The 19,698-nt window shown below is 38.4% G+C and overlaps 1 protein-coding gene across 2 annotated transcripts in view; it reads left to right on the top strand.

Annotated features, from left to right (window-relative positions):
* The window catches only part of LOC119780150 (zinc transporter ZIP11-like), a 241,477-nt gene that overhangs the window by 55,294 nt on the left and 166,485 nt on the right, over positions 1-19,698 (top strand). For both annotated transcript variants that reach the window (XM_038280061.1, XM_038280060.1), the window contains exon 4: positions 996-1,154. In XM_038280061.1, coding sequence (XP_038135989.1) covers positions 996-1,154 — 159 coding nt within the window. The remainder of the gene's footprint in view (positions 1-995; positions 1,155-19,698) is intronic.

The following is a 19,698-nucleotide window of genomic DNA, read 5'->3' as shown; positions in this document are numbered from 1 at the left end:
ACACAAATCTGATTGGAGTAAAACCGGTTTTCAGTTCCCAGAATTCTACTAAACCATGTCCAATCAAGTTAGGCATTGTTATACCAAATGATTGCCTGAAGCTAGCTTGTTAAATTGGGTTTAAGCGCTATATTGGTTGCAGTCTAACAATATGCTGAAATTGCTTTTCATTTGCAGGATTGGCTGCTAATGTCTTCTATGTTCCCTGCTGTTAAATTGTGTAAGAAAGCTCCTGTTAGAGGAGCAGAGCAATCTCAAATACATAAATTATAAAGTTCACTACAGCATTTTTGTTCAGATATGTTAAAAACAGAACCTAAAAGTAGAACCTTTATTACTTCTTGGCTTTTAAGTATTACATGCTCTTTATCCTTTGCAGCTGGTCAGAAGTTTTTCAAAAAGAAAATGGAGCGAAACATAGTTCAAAAAGAGAAAACAAACAATAAATATGGATACATTTGTTTTTTGTATTGTTCAAAATGATCTAAATACTTAGATTTTTTTTCCAGATACTGAACATTTTTGTCCAATTTGTCCATGTCCAATTGGTCTTATGCATTTCACATTTAAAGAGTTGCCATATGTTTAGATGAATTATTAATATACACATCTATGTTCAAACCAAACATATCTGGATGGCTCTAAACACATTTTATAACTGTATTACAAGACAGGACTTTGAATGTAGGCATCAGTACATGAAACAGCATTAGCATAGTAGCAATGTTAGATGGTCTGTAACATATAAAATGAATAGAAATATGTTGATTAATTCAGTAATATAATGTTTATAACTTTTTAGAAAAGAGTTCATTTGTATTACCCCCTGTGTTGTTTAGTGCTGGTGGTCCATGAAGCAGCAAATGATAAAGGCAGAAAAGACATTTTTAGAAATGATGCACATTGGATGGGAAGTTTAAAATGTGCTTCTTCATCCAACTCCAGAGTAATAAATGATATTTTTCCCTTTCTCTCCTCTTTTCTTTCACATTTAGGTAATGTTGGCCGCTTCCTACTGGTCATTACTGGCTCCAGCGATCGACATGGCAGAGGATTCTGGGAAGTACGGCTCGTTTGCCTTCGTACCAGTGGCTGTGGGATTCACACTTGGAGCAGCTTTTGTTTACTTTGCTGACCTGGTCTTGCCCCTGCTGGTAGGAACCTAATGTTTGTCTCTAAAATGATAATGAAGGAAGACTTTTGCTGTTGACAGGTACATAAAACACTTTTCCAACAAGTCGGCTGAAAGTACTCTGCATATATAAATAATCTTGTGCTTTGGTCACATATTCTCAGCAGTTGAATTTTTCTGAGACATTCCTGGAAGTAATTAAAGGTAATTTAAAGTTTGCTTTTGGACTAAGTACCTGCAAAACTCTTGTGAATGGCTCACATAATTACATAATTGCTCCAGTGAGATGCTGCTGTACAATAGAAAGAAAACATGAGAAATGTTTGGCATGACCAAGCTAGTAGTTATTTGCTTTTTAGCCATTAAATCAACAAGAATTTCCTAGCTTCTTATTCCTGGAAAATGTATCATTCTGAGATGGGTTAAAGGTAATCTTACCTGGAGACTGAATACTGAAAAGAGGAAATTAAATCAAGAGATTTAATTTCAATCTTTCCTGTTCTTAAAATCAGCAATGTTAACTGATTTTTTTTTATTTTATTTCAGTATAGTATGGGGAAAAAGTAAGAATTCTGACTTTAATCTCAGAATTCTGACTTTTTTCTGAGAATTCTGACAGATAACAAACATGTTAGCGTCAAGCCATAGCCATGTCTGTTTTAGAGACTAGCTCTCTCACATCTTTGTCAGTGAACCTGAGTGCTCCCACATCTCTTCCTTCATGGTGCCCATCTACATTAAGATCCAAAATTCTGAGATTAAAGTCAGAATTCTGAGAAAAAAGTCAGAATTCTGAGATTAAAGTCAGAATTCTGAGTTTAATGTCAGAATTCTGAGAAAAAAGTCAGAATTCTGAGATTAAAGTCAGAATTCTGAGTTTAATGTCAGAATTCTGAGAAAAAAGTCAGAATTCTGAGATTAAAGTCAGAATTCTGAGTTTAATGTCAGAATTCGGACTTTTTTTCCCATGTTAAACTGAAATAAAATGTAAAAATCAGTTAACTTTTTTTTTTTTCAGTGGCCCTAATCCTCTTCCGTAGAATTAGCATTAAAATTCATTAAATGTGATTATTAATGGCATTTAAAATGCTTCATTTAGAATAAAAAACTGTTTATTAAACGATATATATATTTGCAAACATATCGCCATATATTATATGGCGATATGTTTGCATATTTGCGCGAAACTGCTTCCAGCTGATCATAAAGCCATATGTTCGGAAAAGAAGCTTGAGGCGGAGAAAAGGCTTGAGAATGGGAAAATGCTAATTTCAACAAAAGCGGCTGGAAATCGAGGAATTGCAGCCTGTCGACGGTAAAGATGAAGAAGGAATTTGCCGTGTATATATGACAGTCATGAGTACTTGTTGATGGCATTAAAATTATTTCTCAGAGCATTAAAGGAGCATTAAATTATAGTTGCTCATTCCTGTATAAACCCTGAAAATAAACCGAGCTATGTTATTCCATAGTTGATTCAAACCTCCCCTGTTTTAAGCACATGGAAGCTCTTCCTCTCTCCTTCCTCTTGGCAGCTCACAGGAAGGCTGAGAATCAAAGCATGGAGCCGCTGCTCCCTGCTATTAAACAAACATTCCCTTGGGGGACCCTGTTCAGTTGAAAAGGCAAAAACAAAGGAATTATTTGACTTTGGGACAGGCAGTAAGAAGAAGCTGAAGGATGTTGATTATGCTTGTGCATAAGGAAGCTGGAAGGTTAATTACAGCTACAAATTAGGCAACACATCTAAAAAACAGTTTATGAGGAAAGCAAAAAGCTCAGTAATGCCACAAGATATTAGATATCCTATATGTCCCTGGTTTGGGTTTTCTGTGTTAATATTACTTAGCTGCTGCCGGCCTCCTTATGCGTCCCTGTGGGAACTGACTGATGGACGGCTGAGGACAGACGTACAGGTCCACCGAGCACGAGAAAACAAAAACCGCAGTGGTACAAAAAACTAAATGACTGGAATGTCCCTCAGTAATGTGAAGCTAAGAGATTTGTTTTAAAAGAAAACATGTGTCAGTGGAAGCTTCATGGACACATTTTAGCGTTCATTGATGCTGTTGATGTTTTTGGGAATCTGTTTATCTGTTAAAAACCCAGATAAACAGGTTAGAATGCAGAGCATCAGGAACTGAAACTAAACATTAAACTGATCTAACTTTACACTATTAAGAAAGGTTTTTAAGATTAGGAAGGTTCAAAGAGATTATGTAAATAAAAGTTAAAAGTATGGCATAAGAAGTGGAATATATGAACCAAATTCACTGATAGATAAAAGACTGCAGGTATTTTTAAAGGTTGTTACTAAGACCTTTGGAAAAAATCTAGTCTAGATTTTTTTTTTTATAAGTATAAATATTATTAGACCCCAAATAATGAATTGCTAGGCCTTCAGCTGAGTAGGGACAGTATTGCAAACTGGTTCATGACTTTTTTAAATGAAACCAGTTGAGATCTGTATCCAGGTCTAAAAAAATAGCTCAGCTAACTTAAGCCTTTAAAAATATATATTTTAATCACCTCCCAGGAGAGGTTAAAGGGATATACCACTATGAAATAAAGGGAATGTCACAATAAAAGCCTGAGTAGGGAGCAGGGAACAAGGTTTTCTTCAGCTCTCTCATCTGACTGTTAGCTCAGGAGCAACAGTAGGAAATGTGACAAAATTGGTTGTATAGATGTACGACATGTGACCTAGTTGAAGCTTTTATTCAAAGAGAATAGTTTTTGTTTTGTTTTTCTCTGTGACTGAGAGGGTTTCATAATCTTTTTATATGTTTTATTTTTGGGACCCTTTTTGGGCCTTAACACCCATTAACATTAAGCAGGTGACTTACAGAAAACAAAAAAAAAACAACTTAATCAGTCCAATTTTCCTCTATGGTCAGATTTTTTTACTCTCACAAAGAGCAGTTATAAATATTAACATTATTTTAATGAATAGATAAACAGTTTTTCTTTCAGACCATTTCAGACCCTCAGAATCACATAAGCAAAAAATCCCTTTAAAAGAATCTGACCTTTTATCACACGTCCGTGTTTGATTTGAGCAAACACAGAAGAGGAAAGGCTCAAACGCAGAGGAGCAGAAATCTGTCTCTGTTGCTAGAGTTTGAGCATCAGAGAACAGCTGTTGCCTTAAGCTCCTGCAGTCGCACCGGGACAGCAGCCGTGACACAAATTACATATGAGGGAGCAGACGACACCATGCCTACTTGCACGACACGACACACTATGACAAACATGACATCTGCATGCAGTTTAAGGGCAACGATTGGGATGGAAGGCAGGACAAGACAATCTTCCCTATGTTGAATACAGAATAATCCACAGGTCCTCCATAGTGGCTTTAAGGTCTAAGAATAATAATAGGGTATTCTGTGTCTGTTTTTTTGCTGTAGTTTATGTTTATATATCTGAAAACTAATATGCAATTATTCAATGAAATTTGTCACAATAGTGAATTTTAGGGCTGCTCATGTGAGGCAGTGGGTAGCACTGCTGCCTTGGTGCCGGGTTCGATTCCCACCCAGGGGTCTTTCTGCATGGAGTTTGCATGTTCTCCCTGAGCATGCGTGGGTTCTCTCCGGGTACTCCGGCTTCCACCCACAGGCCAAAAACATGACTGTTGGGTTAATTTGATTCTCAAAATTCTCCTTAGGTGTGAGTGCGTGCATGAATTGTTGTTTGTCCTGTTTGTCTCTGTGTTGCCCTGCGATAGACTGGCGACCTCGGTTGGGATAAGCGTGACCGATACCCGATACCTGGCTGTGCAGTATTGGCCAATACCATACCTATACCCTGTTTGAAATTGATGTGTGTGTGTATATATGAAGAACTGCACACTACTTGCAACTTCTGTCATTATCTCAATGATTTTTTACTCTCACTTCCTCCCACAGGCTATTAGTGGATAGTAGTGTTGCACCAAAGCCATTTTTTTGGCCCCGATAGCGACACCCGATACCTGGCAGTATTGGCCAATATCATACCTATACCATCTGGGTGAAATTGATGTGTGTGTATGTATGAAGAACTGCATACTACTTGCATGTAAAATAATTGCCATTATGGCTTTGTCAAGATGCTGCCTACCTTCGTGAAGCAGGAAAAAGACTTAAAATGAATCCAGTACAAATTTCTAATTGCCTACCTGGAATGGGTGACAATAGTTGAATAAACTTTTGGCTCTCAAAATTGTATCGTGTCCCGTTTGTTGGTACTCGCCGATACCAATACCACCACTTTAGTGCTGGATCGGGACCCTGCCCGATACTAGTATCGGTGCAACTCTAATGGATATTAAATTTTATTGTTAAGTAACTTGTAGGAAGATGGGTTGCCGAAATGCAGCACAGTACCTTCTGTCTCTATCTCGATGACTTTGCTTCAGAAAAGTATAAAGTCTGAATAATTAATGACAATCTATTACTGCGAGGCTCCCAATGTCTAACATAAATTAATTAGTTAATTCATATTTGAGCAGCAGATATTCAATCAGATATTTCTTTTCACTAATTTGATTTGAACACATCTTGTATGATTTTTTTAATGCATTCTCAAACGGCACATTTTTATTTATAAGGTGGAAAAAATGAATAGAAATGTTGATTGAAATTCTCTTGCTCTTTTTAGAGGGTTGGATTTCTACAGCTTTTTAATGACCTTTCACTGCTTAACGTTTATTTTTTCATTTCACAAAAACATTTTGTTTTGAAAATAAACCAATTTTCAGTTTAGCAAATTAATGCTTTAGACCAATCAAAGATTGGCAAAGCAAACTTGTACCTGTCACATTTTAACTGACTGAATGATGAAAAGTTTGTCACCTGTTAGATATGGATGAAATGAGCTTCTTGTTTCTTTCATGCATCGGAGAACAAATTAATCTCTGACAACACAGCCTTATGACAGGCGCAGTCTTGCTTGTAGCTGTAAAAATCTCTCTCATGTTATACAGATCTTTTCTCTCTGCTCCTCTCAGCCATCGGCCAAATTAACATTTTCCGTATCAATATGAGAGAGAGAGACAGTAGGGGACTTTAGAGAGAGGCTGGAGTCTGAGACTTAGACCTATGATCTTAAAGGCAAAGACTTAAGACTCGTTTCATGTAATCAGGTGATAGAAAGGCATGGCAATCTAGTTATGTTGGCTCTAGCTTCACAAGAATAACCTGACTGATAATAAACATGTCGACGTCACTTAGAGCCTTTTTATTCTTTTCAGAGTAATCTTTAGATACCCTTTTTTGTACTTCTTGTTGATTTAAAATATACAGAATGAAACTAATAGTACTTCATTTTAGTTTATCTCTTAGATAATATATAGTAAAATAAAATACTATATTTCTGTATATTTTATGTTGAACAGGTAGGGCTTACGACTTTTAGAAAAGCCAAATAGTATTTTACCTAAAAATGTACCTAGATTTGTTCAGTATTCATACATTAACTTCTTCTATATTTTGTTCCATTTATGGGTTTGCTGTTACCTAACCAGGAATATGTTTACATCTACTGATAAAGTAAAGTAGACCAGAGTCAAGCCCCTGTCACACCTTGACGATTTAGACCTGACGTCTGGAAAATCTGGCAAAAACGCTGGCATACGTTGGATAAGTTATGGGAACGCTGAAATGTGCTGAAGTACGCTGAAACACGCTGGCACACGTCGACATATGGAGAGTCAATGCTCGCTTGAGTTACAGCTAAGTTATCTGAATGTGACATATGTTAAGCGGCCAAGAACAGCTCCTCTCGACAATTTCTGAAAATATGCCGCTTAAAATGATACAAACTAGACATCAAACCCGGATCTATGATCGCCAACGCCTGCTGGAGCTATGGTGACAAAATGTTTTTAATACTGACATTTTTGACCGTTTAAAAAAGCTGCAGAGTGCTACAGGCGGATGTAAACAAAACAACAGCGGAAAATAACAGACGGGGAAGAGATGGGCGAAATGGAGAAAGCGAGGCTGCAGAGGGGGGCTAACTGTGAAGCTAAAGAGAGATTCCCACAGACCACCGCTTCCATCAATGACCGCTCGTTGGAAAACAAAATGGATAATCTCCGAATTAAACTCTCTTCAAAAGGAGAGATGTAACTGCTGCGTCATCATTCTGATGGAGTCTTGGCTGGTCCAGCAATACAATGCTGTTAGCCTGGAGGGGCTAATGCTATACCGAGCTGTTAAAAACAAAGAGCTCTGTGTGAATAGAATCTCCTCTGAGACTGTTCCCAGGCAATCTTCAGCATCTAGAGGTGAAGCACCGCCCTCTGCAGGTGAAAATGAGGAGAGCACTCTAGATGCTTCCCTGCAAAATGCTGAAACATCCCCAGCTGGCTCCTCCTGGCCCCCTCTAGCTTCCACACCTTCTCTAGCATAGTGTGTCGCTGCTAAACCTGCCGATGGCACCACTGCTGCTTCAACCACGTCAGCCTCTTCAACCCAGGGGGCTACCAGTGTTGCCAACTCCTCTGTGAGGAAAGTAGCTATTGGCTGTGCTGTAAGTCGCTAGAAGTCGCTGAATGACGTCATTGCCTAATTGGCATATTATATATATTTTTTAAACTTTTTTTTTTACTTTTTCTTTTCCCCTAGTGGTCCACTAAGGAGCTTAAAAATCATGGTAAAACATTAACATTTTGAACAACAACAATTAACAATCTAAATGGAACAAAAAAAGGCTCCAAAGAAGCAATGACAATGTGAGAAAATAATGGTAATTATTGTAATTTTTTTTTTTCAAACTAATAAGATTTCCCTCCACACACGCAGTCTGTGCTTGAGTGGGTCATCATCATGTTGGTCAAGGCTCTCTATGGCAGGTTCACAACTGAGGGAGCTGACTTCAGCGTGATCAACCTGCGCCGTCAATCCCTGCACATGCGCACGGTTCATTTGTAGCCTGGAAGCTGAGGGTAAACATGCTGTGGCTCTGACTGCAGCGCTGAGAGGGACTCCTGCGAAAGCGGGAGAACGGGGTTGGGATGGGGGAGGTGCCCCACGGCAGACACCAGGATTGTCGCTAGATTTGTCGCTGTTCTGAAAAAGAGTCGCTGCAGTGGTCTGAAAAGTCGCTAAATACAGGTGCTGGTCATAAAATTAGAATATCATGAAAAAGTAGATTGATTTCAGTAATTCCATTTAAACAGTGAAACTTGTATATTATATTCATACATTACATACAAACTCATATATTTCAGATGTTTATTTTGTTTAATTTTGATGATTACAAATGACAACAAATGAAAATCTCAAATTCATCATATCAGAAAATTAGAATATTGTGAAAAGGTTCAAAATTGATGGCCCCTGGTGCCACACTCTAATCAGCTAATTAACTCAAACCACCTGCAAAAGCCTTTAAATGGTCTTTCAGTCTAGTTCTATAGGCTACACAATCATGGGGAAGACTGCTGACTTGACAGTTGTCCAAAAGACGACCATCGACACCTTACACAAGGAGGGCAAGACACAAAAGGTCATCGCTAAAGAGGCTGGCTGTTCACAGAGCTCAGTGTCCAAGCACATTAATAGAGAGGCGAAGGGAAGGAAAAGATGTGGTCGAAAAAAGTGTACAAGCAAGAGAGATAACCGCACCCTGGAGAGGATTGTGAAACAAAACCCCTTCAAAAATGTGGGGGAGATTCACAAAGAGTGGACTGCAGCTGGAGTGAGTGCTTCAAGAACCACCACACACAGACGTATGAAAGACATGGGTTTCTGCTGTCGCATTCCTTGTGTCAAGCCACTCTTGAACCACAGACAGCGTCAGAAGCGTCTTGCCTGGGCTAAAGAGAAACAGGACTGGACTGCTTGTGAGTGGTCCAAAGTCATGTTCTCTGATGAAAGTAAATTTTGCATTTCCTTTGGAAATCAAGGTCCCAGAGTCTGGAGGAAAAGAAGAGAGGCACTTCATCCACGTTGCTTGAAGTCCAGTGTAAAGTTTCCACAGTCAGTGATGGTTTGGGGTGCCATGTCATCTGCTGGTGTTGGTCCATTGTGTTTTCTGAGGTCCAGGGTCAACGCAGCCACATACCAGGAAGTTTTAGAGCACTTCATGCTTCCTGCAGCTGACCAACTTTTTGGAGATGCAGATTTCATTTTCCAACAGGACTTGGCACCTGCACACAGTGCCAAAGCTACCAGTACCTGGTTGAAGGACCATGGTATCCCTGTTCTTAATTGGCCAGCAAACTCTCCTGACCTTAACCCCATAGAAAATCTATGGGGTATTGTGAAGAAGAAGATGCAATACACCAGACCCAACAATTCAGAAGAGCTAAAAGCCACTATTAGAGCAACCTGGGCTATCATAACACCTGAGCAGTGCCACAGACTGATCGACTCCATGCCACGCCGCATTGCTGCAGTAATACAGGCCAAAGGAGGCCCAACTAAATACTGAGTGCTGTACATGCTCATACTTTTCATGTTCATACTTTTCAGTTGGCCAACATTTCTATAAATCCTTTGTTTTTATTGGTCTTCAGTAATATTCTAATTTTCTGATATGATGAATTTGAGATTTTCATTTGTTGTCATTTGTAATCATCAAAATTAAACAAAATAAACATCTGAAATATATGAGTTTGTATGTAATGTATGAATATAATATACAAGTTTCACTTTTTAAATGGAATTACTGAAATCAATCTACTTTTTCATGATATTCTAATTTTATGACCAGCACCTGTATAGCCACAAAGTCGCTGAGTTGGCTACACTGGGGACTATCACCCTCACAGCATCGTCATCATCGTCCTCCCGAGCCAGGAGAAGTGAATGCTTCAGGAGCTGGAGGCAGTAGTAGCAGCTCAACAACAACTGCTGCTTACCTTATCAAGGCTGCACTTTAAAACATGAAATTGTCTAGAGAGCTGTTCTAAACAAAATAGCTTTTTGTTTACACTTGTGTATACAAAATGACTAAATAAATCTGTCTAAGTCATAAGTCGTGGTGTTTATTCAAAACCTATGGGTAACTTCTCCATACTGCATCCCCATCATAGGGTGAATGTGATGGTGAGTGTGATTGATCTTCCCTGCGTTCATGCCCACAGCCATGACCAAAAAGCTTCCTAGCAGACATGATGCAGAATCTGGTGTGACTGCAGACCTACTTTCTTTCTTTTTCTTCTTATTTATTCTGTTTCTTTTTTATGTGGGTGGTATCATCGCTGCTACTCAGGGGAGCAGCTTTAACTCATGCTATTTAATGCATCATTTAAGGGGCATTACGCTGCCATGTGTGATGCATAAGTTAGGCTGTCATTGGACATAAGTTCTGGAGTCGTTATGGATACGCTATGTATGCGCCTAAACAAAAAAAAAAATACATAGAAAGTTTAGTGTATCCTAGCGTTTTAGGAGATTCTGGGACGTCAAGGTGTGACAAGGCCATCAGCAGGATTTTTAAAAGTTAAGTTAAAAGTTAAGTTTAAAAAACAATCCACTGGACTTTGTTTTCCAAGTTTGAAGACTTTTCACTTCCCATCCAGGAAGCTTTTTCAATTCAAAATGCCTGAATTAGTGTTGAGTTCGAAGCTTTATACAGTAGCTTGAAAAGGCCTTGTTTTGGCTTAGAAAACATGAAAATTGAACCGGAAGAGCAGGTCCGCCCCTTAGTAATGGGGGAGTCGTTGAGGTCTTTGTTAGCCTGCAATACCCGATACCGGCCTATGCCTCTGAAAAGGGGAGTCGTTAGTCATTGTTGGCCTGGCTGACCAGTCTTTGTTACCTGCATGGCGATGAGGATTATGATAGCGCGAAGGAATTAACTGGTTTTTGAGAGCTAAAACCTGAGTCTTTGGTGTTATGGGTCAATTACTATAGAATCTATAGTTTCTATTTCATTCTAGAAGTAAAGGATTGTTAGTAATCTACATCAACAGAATGGATTGACAGATTGGAGTTTACACATATTGGAAATTTTATTTCATCATGATCATAATCAGATATTCGATCGAGTTAAATATAGAAGGCCACAGGTTTCAGGTGAATAAAAGCTTTCCCATATTTTATGTCTGTAGGGAAATTTTTATTTTATTTTTAACCATTGAAATGCCTTAATGTTATATTTTTACTTCACCACAGAAAGATATTCTGGACATTTAGTATTACATTGCAGCTCCTTGCTGTCAATACATAATTTTATCCTTCGTGGTATTTCTGGCTCTGCTCGATTGTCTCCTGGTTTTACCTGCTCTCCCTGTAGCTCTAGTTTGTTTGTTCTTTGGCACATCTTCCACAGCTTTCTGTTCTTTTTTTCCCTGGCCCTCTGTTGTCAGGGTGTTGTGTCATGGTAACAATAGCGAATACATCGAGCTGTTAGAACAGCAGAAAATCAGCTGGGAAAATGGTGGTTAGTGTCAGACTGATGGCCCCCCACAAACACTGCGGGGGGCGATCAGTGTTTGGACAGCTGCTGGTTTCACTTTTACGGGCCCTTTGACAAACATCGGCACTGAATGAGAAGAATGATGAAGGAAGCACCAGATGAACAGAGAGGAGATGGACGAGTGGGAAGAATGAGAGCCATATGTTAGCAGTGGGACTGAGGGTGAGGAGGGAAGGAAGCTGGATGGAGAGCAGGATGGGGAAAAAGCTTGGTGATGAAACCAGGTTACCACACTGCTGTGGAACTCCTGCAGTAAAACAGTTTTTCGCTTCACTAGTGTTTCTCGCTACTTTTAAGGCTCTACGCTGCCTAAAGGGGCATTTAAAGGTACAGAATAAAAAATATTCAAAAAGAATATTTTGAGTCATTTTGGAGTAGCTTAAAGTCTTATGAGTGATTGAACGCAGTAACAGGAACACCGAGAGCAATGATCAGAGTACATATTCAGTTATAACCTTCCCATAGTAATGAAAGAGATAGAGAAAGAGCTTTTTTCACCCTAATTTCGATTTCTCCTCTTTCATGAAGCATTTTTTAATTTTTATACATTGATTTTTTTTTCTTTCTTTGTTGAAATATTCAAGTCCAGCTATTCTCTCCTGTCCGAAGGCAAAGGAGAGAACAAGGATTGTGTTTCATGCTTTTAATGATGTCCAGTAAAATAAAATTCAGATGTTTCTTTCACTCATTATATTCTAAGTCTGACTTTTTGGCTTCACACTGCATACAGAGGTAAACAGTTTGCCTGAAAGAAACTGGTGAAAGTGGACAAAAAGCTCCAATTATAAATTGAATGATTTAATTTTAATGATTGTTCTGTGTTGGGTTACATAACCTTGAGCAGAATTGTTGAAGGGGAATTTTAAATGCAATCAAACGCTTTGAGTCTCTCTCTTATTCAGCGTTTGTTGGTGTACTGAAAAACATCTATAGCAAGAGTTCAACAGTAAGCACATCAAGTCAGTTTGGGAAAAATCTGTATAATGTTACGTACTGTGTATTTTTTTTAGGATGGAGAGAGAATATTTCTTAGTTTAAAAGCGTCAGGATAGAAAAATTGGTTTTTGCTCTAAAAACTTTCATTAATTTTACACTTTTGATAAATTTAAAGCTAAGCTGTCACTTTTGAAACACTCTAAGTAACAATAGATTGTGCAAAAATTGATATGAACAGAGTTTTATTAAAGTAGGTTTAGCTGCTACAATCATCAATGAGATGTGAGGATATGTTTATTGCTTTATTGCTGAAACAGCTGAGTAATAGTTGCATACAACAGACTGAGCAGTGTTACAGATGTGCAGTTTATTTACAGTCTGGAAGTCACGACAGTAACTGCCTAACTTATGCCTAACTTTTCCAAAAAATCCAGAGAAATGGTGAACTTTTTTTCATAGTAATATCGACCTGTATATTCGGTAGATATCCAGCTGTAAATTTAGTTCATAACACTTGTTATCTATATATTATATTCATTATTTATAATAAAATTAATCTCTATACTCATTCTGTAGAAAACCCATATCCTGTATTTATGGAACAATTATTTATCCCACACTTGCTGCTATTGCACTTCTGGTTAGACCTAAACTGCATTTCCTTGCCTTGTACCTGTACATGTGTAATGACAATAAAGTTGAATCTAATCTAATCTAATCTCCACATTTTTGGATCAGGTACTTCTTAATGGTATTGTTGGGCATAAATCTGAAATAAACCATCTGCATGTCCATCTATCTATGCATTCATTTGACTGTATAATAGGCACCAGTCAGTAGAGTATCCAAATATTTTACTCAAGTAAGAGCAACACTATTTTCACATGTTTTATTCAGGTGAATGTAGAGAGAAGTCATCTATGAAATTACTAAAGTAAGAGTAAACAAATGCTTGGTGACATGGCTTCCTAGATACTGAATAATTGTTGCCTCATAACCTCTGATTTAATATTCAAAATACTGGTATTATAAATTTAAATAAAATGAAAACATCAGCATAATACAAAAAATCAAGAAGGAAACTCTTTTTTCCTAAATAAACATCTAAAAACTGTCTTTACAGTTGGTAATGCATAGATATCAGGAAAGGAAACTGAAATTCCATCTTCACTATCTTTTATTTACTATTTTAGCCTGATCTCTGAATAGCCCCAGGTACATGGGATTGGTTGAGAAACCAGAAATTTGAAGCGAGTAAGAATAGCAAATATCAACTAAGTAAAATTTTAAGGGATAAAAATGTACAGCTACTTCTAAAAGCGCTTTTTTTTCTTAATTTTACTCAAGTAAACACGACCACGTAGTTACTTCCCACCTCTGATTACCGGGTATATATTTTTGCTTGTACTGGGAGCTGGGGCGGGGCTTATTTCCAGTGATTATTGTGCAAGAGGTGTGGTTTGCCCTGTCGGGTCATCAGCAGAAACATCCTAACTACACACATACCTATGGGAATCTTCTTTTTTTTTTTAAATTTGTTGGACTATGGGAGGAATCCAGAATATCTGGAGCCAATCACATTCGTATAAATTGAGGACAGACCTAAAGCAGAATCCCCCCATGTTGGAAATTCAAACGGAGGACCTAGTTGGTGCAAAGTGACAGTGCTACCTACTGTGCCGCTGTATGCAATATGGATGAATTTTTTAGCTTTATTGTTTATTCTTTATCATCCTTAGGGTCTCTCAGCTTCTCTCATTCATTCCAAGTAGAGACACTTTTTTCAGTTTTCACCAGAATTTTCCCATTGTGGGACAATAAAGTGATTTTTTCCCCCCTCCTATTCTATCTGCCATTAAGCAAATTATGATAATAATAATACATTTATTTCATACCGCACTTTCCATCAAAAGATCTCAAAGTACCACAGGTAAAAAAGAGAGAAGCATGAAAAGCTATTTATTTTTAAGGGCAAGGGCATTTGATTTTATCTGAAGAAGTTGCCATCAGTAAGATCCTGACTTGTGTAACTAACACTGTTTTCTCTTTTCCCCTCAACAGTCATATTTAGAACAGCAAAGAAAATGTTGTAAGAATTCTTAAATGCAGCTTTACAAAAGTCTGATATTCTGACATTGAAGTCTTTTTTTGATTTAGAAGAGAAAGATAATTAGGGAAAGAGCTGCCTTAAGATAAAGTGGTTTATAAGGAGTATTCTACACAATAGAGGGAAATATTTATTTTAAACACCATGAGGATCCACAGGAAAAAGTAATAAAAGAGGGCACCGGCACACACAGTATTCTGCTGACAATTGTTATTTAGAAACTCTTTCTTTCTAAAATTTTCTAGGGCTTTTTTCCACGTGTTTACAGAGAAACAGATGTGTCTGCTCACCTATTACCTCCTGTCTTCCAACCTTTGACATATCGCCATAACATGCGGTCAGGGGAGATCTTCACTGGCTGGAGGAGAGGTATTCCTTTATAGTAGCCATAAATCTACTGAGATGTTTGCTGTCAGCGGGGTATATGGGGTATTGAATCATTAGGTTAGAAGATGCAGTGACGAAAGTAAACACAGGACATCCGTCTGGACTTAAACTGGACAAAGAGTTTAGATTGATTGAGATGTTATAACAGAGACTTTTAAATTTTTACATTTTCAAATTACCTGTTGTTAGATCAAATTTTTATCACCTGTGGATTTTAGCAAAAATTAAATCCTATTTTTGTTTTAAGGACTTTGAAGGACTTATCCATGCTTTCATTACATCCCGGTTGGATTATTGCAATCCATTATATAGAGGCATGGATAAATCACAGATGCAGCGACTTCAATTGATCCAGAACGCAGCGGCTCGGCTTATTACTGGAACCGTGTCCATATAAGGCCTATACTGGCCTCTTTACATTGGCTGCCTGTCTTTTAGATTATATTTTAGATCTAATAGATTTTAAGATTTTCTTATTAACTTATAAAGTCTTAAAGGAATAGTACACCCAAAACATGATTAGCCTTCATTTTCTACTCACCCCCATGCTGAACAACACTCTGGAGTACTTTTTTGATATCTCAAATGCATCTGGAGATCTGGGAGGCTTCTTGCTGTCTGCTGACATTCAAATAATGGAGGTCTATGGTGACCGAGACAGAAAGGTCCATAAAAGTCCACAAAAAACGTTTCAATATTCCTCCATACTGCTCGTCCAATGTATTCCAAGTGTCCTGAGTGGGTAGCATCCAGAATTTACTCGAAGCGAAGTCATTTAGAATGTTTTTAGAGCATAAACAGTAGTGTATAGGATTTCCTGAAAGCGCGCACATGCGCGCTCACGACGCTACGGAAGCCGGCAGACCAAACCAGCGCATTCAGCTCGGCAAAGAACTCATGCTCTTCCTCAACACTGAAGTCCTCAGACATTTTTCTTTCGTTGTTTCTTTCTTTGCACAGGTAAACGGCACATTTCTTGTTCTACGCTTGCATTATTGGCAGAGCAGACGCTGAATGCGCACTTTCATCTGGTTTGGTCTGCCGGCTTCCGTAGCGTCGTGAGCGCGCATGTGCGCGCTTTCAGGAAATCCTATACACTACTGTTTATGCTCTAAAAACATTCTAAATGACTTCGTTTCGAGTAAATTCTGGATGCTACCCACTCAGGACACTTGGAATACATTGGACGAGCAGTATGGAGGAATATTGACACGTTTTTTGTGGACTTTTATGGACCTTTCTGTCTCGGTCACCATAGACCTCCATTATTTGAATGTCAGCAGACAGCAAGAAGCCTCCCAGATCTCCTGATGCATTTGAGATATCAAAAAAGTACTCCAGAGTGTTGTTCAGCATGGGGGTGAGTAGAAAATGAAGGCTTATCATGTTTTGGGTGTACTATTCCTTTAAATGGATTAGCTCCTTCTTATCTTAGAGACCTTTTAAAATTTCAGTCTGTGTCAAGAAGTCTACGCTCTAATAATCAACTGTTACTGACAGTTCCTCAGACTCGACTTAAGAAGAAAGGAGATCGGGCTTTCTCTATTGTTGCTCCAATTTTGTGGAACCAGTTACCTCTTCAAATTAAATCCGCCCACAGCCTGGATCAGTTTAAATCGCTTCTTAAAACTTATTTTTATTCTTCGGCTTTTAATTGAAGCAGTGTTTCACATTCTTTTTTGTTAATTTGATGTTGTTGTCTTTCCTGTAAAGCACTTTGGTGCAGATTTATACCTGTTTTTAAAGTGCTATATAAATTAATTTGACATTGACATTGGCATTTTTCTGTTGTTCTTTAATTTCGAATAATTGAGACAATCAAATCCATAAAAATAAAAAACAGTTTAGTCCCGAGAAGATCTGAGCTGTGTGCTACCAGTCAAGTTACCAGGGTAAAAGACTTGCACTTTAGTGTTGTTGTATTGTCATTGAAAGGTTGATAAAGAAATGTAATAAATCCAAGGAAAAATTTGTTAAATTGTGATTTTTTCATTTTATTTAGAACAGTTATAAGTAACCGATAACAGTCCCTGAACGTTGTTGCGGCTGGTAGCAGAAAGGAAACTGGGTTCACTTCCTTTCTATGATCTTTTTTTTTTTTTTGATTAAAAAGTGCCGTTTATGAGTTATGATATATATGCTAATTATTTTATTAGATAGGCATATGGTGTCACAATATATATGCATCTAATTTTAAAACATATAAGAACAGAATTTAATGTTGGGGCACATTTTAACATCATCCAGACCAATGATTACCATAATCATTTATGCTAAAACAGCCCTAATAAGCAGGTATAGACAAAGCATGGAGGGGGTAATAAGGTTTGAATAAAGATTATTGTGTTACACTGCTCTGCATGACAAGCCAGTCAGATAGAGCTTTGAGTGCTTAAGCTTTTTGTACTCCTGGTGTGATCACTAAAGGGTTTAGATCCTGTCAAGTGCATAAACAGATTTATTAGGACTTTTTTCTATTCTGATGCTAAGTAGTGTAAAAGGGCCTTGTAATCTTAAAACGGCACAATGTTTCTCGTCAAGGTGACATCTCTCGCAAAGCGCTGTCCATTTGCTCTCAGCATGTGATTTTTTCCCGGTGAATTAAGTGTGATCTATTAGTATTAGCCCTGGATGTGAAGGTGAGTGCTTTATGGCCGTAACATACTTCTTTGGTTGGCTGCAAACAAGCTGCTTAGACCTTGGCGGCAAGTGGTCACCCATATAAATATCATTATTATCCCATTGGAACTGCTGCTTTCACCTCTGATATATGCAGAACCTCCAGGGCTCTATGGAGATGTCATTTACTTATTTGTGTGTTTGATGCCACCCTCTGTCTGCGGGTAGTACACACAGCTAACATGGTTACAAGAATCTGGGTTTGACATAGACTGCTCTTAAGTTTTCCTAGCACGCCCTTATTGGTAGTTATAAATTTATTATAAAATTTACAGATGACAGCAGAACCTACTAACTTTAAATATTATATATGCTGTCTGTATTTATAATCTTCCATGTTATGTTGCCAAAGTCATCTATGAAAGACTTCTTGTTGGGTTGATCGAAAATATTTAGCTTCATAAACAGTAAAACCGTTCTCACTACTTTCAAACCTTGCAGCAGCTTTTTAGTTTCTCTAGTAGTAGATCAGTAACATTGACATAGAAAAGACATCAGTTGTACAGCAAAGTCATAAATGGTGAAGGGAAGTAGCAGTGGGTCAGTTTAGTCAAGAATAGACCAAGGAAAACCTGGGCTGTTATTAGGGCTGGACAATATAGAAAAAACAGCATATTGATTAAATATAAAAGCATATTGATCGATATTGATAAATATCTAAAAGATTCTAGACATTCTCAGGTTCCAGTCTCTGTCTATGTAGTGCATTGAGAGGCGGAGTTAGGGCTCTGATGTGTGACTTGACCAGAGGTTCGATCTTGTGGCGTAGTAAGACACAGATGTAGTTCATTTTGCACTGATTCCCTGCACTCATTATTCAAATTGGGGAATGTTGTGTCAGAGAAACTTGCAGCCAAGAAGTTCGTATCACGGATCAAGAGTGGCCAGCAGCTGTTTGAAGCTTCTGGCAGTATATCCATCGCTATGAAGCATGTTACTGCATGAGTGATGTCCTTATGCCGCTTGGACACTTTGTTGTACTTATCACAAAGAATGTGCTGGTGAAGGTTCTTAGTCAATCAGGTCATAGTCATTCCAAAAAAATAAACACCAATCCACTGAACTTGGTTTCCAAGTTTGAAGATGTTTCGCTTCCCATCCAGGAAACTTTCTCAATTCATCTAAGTGTCTGAACATAATCTGTACAGGAGAGTGGAGGACCTCATCTATTCAGCAAGACCAACAATCCCCTTTAGCGACGACCTTTCAGACACTTAGGCCCCGTCCACACGAAGTCAAAACGAACATGAAACGCTAATATTTTCCAGAACGTTTGTCGTAAAGACGGAGACGTAAAATAAATGTGATCGTCCACACGAATGCATGAAAACGCTGCAAAATGTATGCCAGGCCTATAAGTGGCGCTGTGGTGCCAAAGCAAAAATAGGCGACGAAATGTTGGGCACGCGCACTAATATTTATACATGGTTGCCCTGCGGTTCCATTTTCGTGGTTCAGTCAAATTCAGGTGCTGAACTATGTCATCTATATTGCTCTGTTCTTCCTGGAGATATTCCAGAAGAAGAAGATTCTGTTGTAAGCCCGACAGCAGGGTGAGTAGCATGAGCAGCAACCATTCAACAGAGTACGACGCCATTGTGTTTAGAGGCGACGCTATGACGCATGCGTGTAAGAAAAAAAATGCGGTTAGAGCTTAAAGATGGAAACGCGAAAACGGCGTTTCAGAATCTTCCCACTCTGAAGGCTGAATAAAAAAAAGATCGTTTACAGACCCCCGAAACGCCGGCTTCGTATGGATGAGAGGCTGGTTTGGTGAAAAATTTGTGCGTTTAGGCCAGGGTTCGGCTTCGTGTGGACGGGGCCTTAGATCGGTATGGGGTACTGCAGTCTAACAAAAGAAGCCAAACGACCCCAATTCCAATGAGGTGGAGCTCTTCATTCTATGTGCATATTTTCAAAACAAAAACAGGCCGTTGTTGGGCTGCCATATAAAACCTCGAACTCAACGCTATTCCTGACATTTTGATTTGAAAAAGCTTCCTGGATGGGAAGCGAAACGTCTTCAAATTCGGAAAGTAAG

The sequence above is a fragment of the Cyprinodon tularosa genome, unplaced genomic scaffold (assembly GCF_016077235.1).
Source record: "Cyprinodon tularosa strain WSP-4 unplaced genomic scaffold, ASM1607723v1 ctg156, whole genome shotgun sequence".
In the NCBI taxonomy this organism is placed as follows: Eukaryota; Metazoa; Chordata; class Actinopteri; order Cyprinodontiformes; family Cyprinodontidae; genus Cyprinodon; species Cyprinodon tularosa.
Note: the sequence above shows the minus strand (reverse complement) of the source record. Positions and strands in the feature narration are given on the sequence as shown.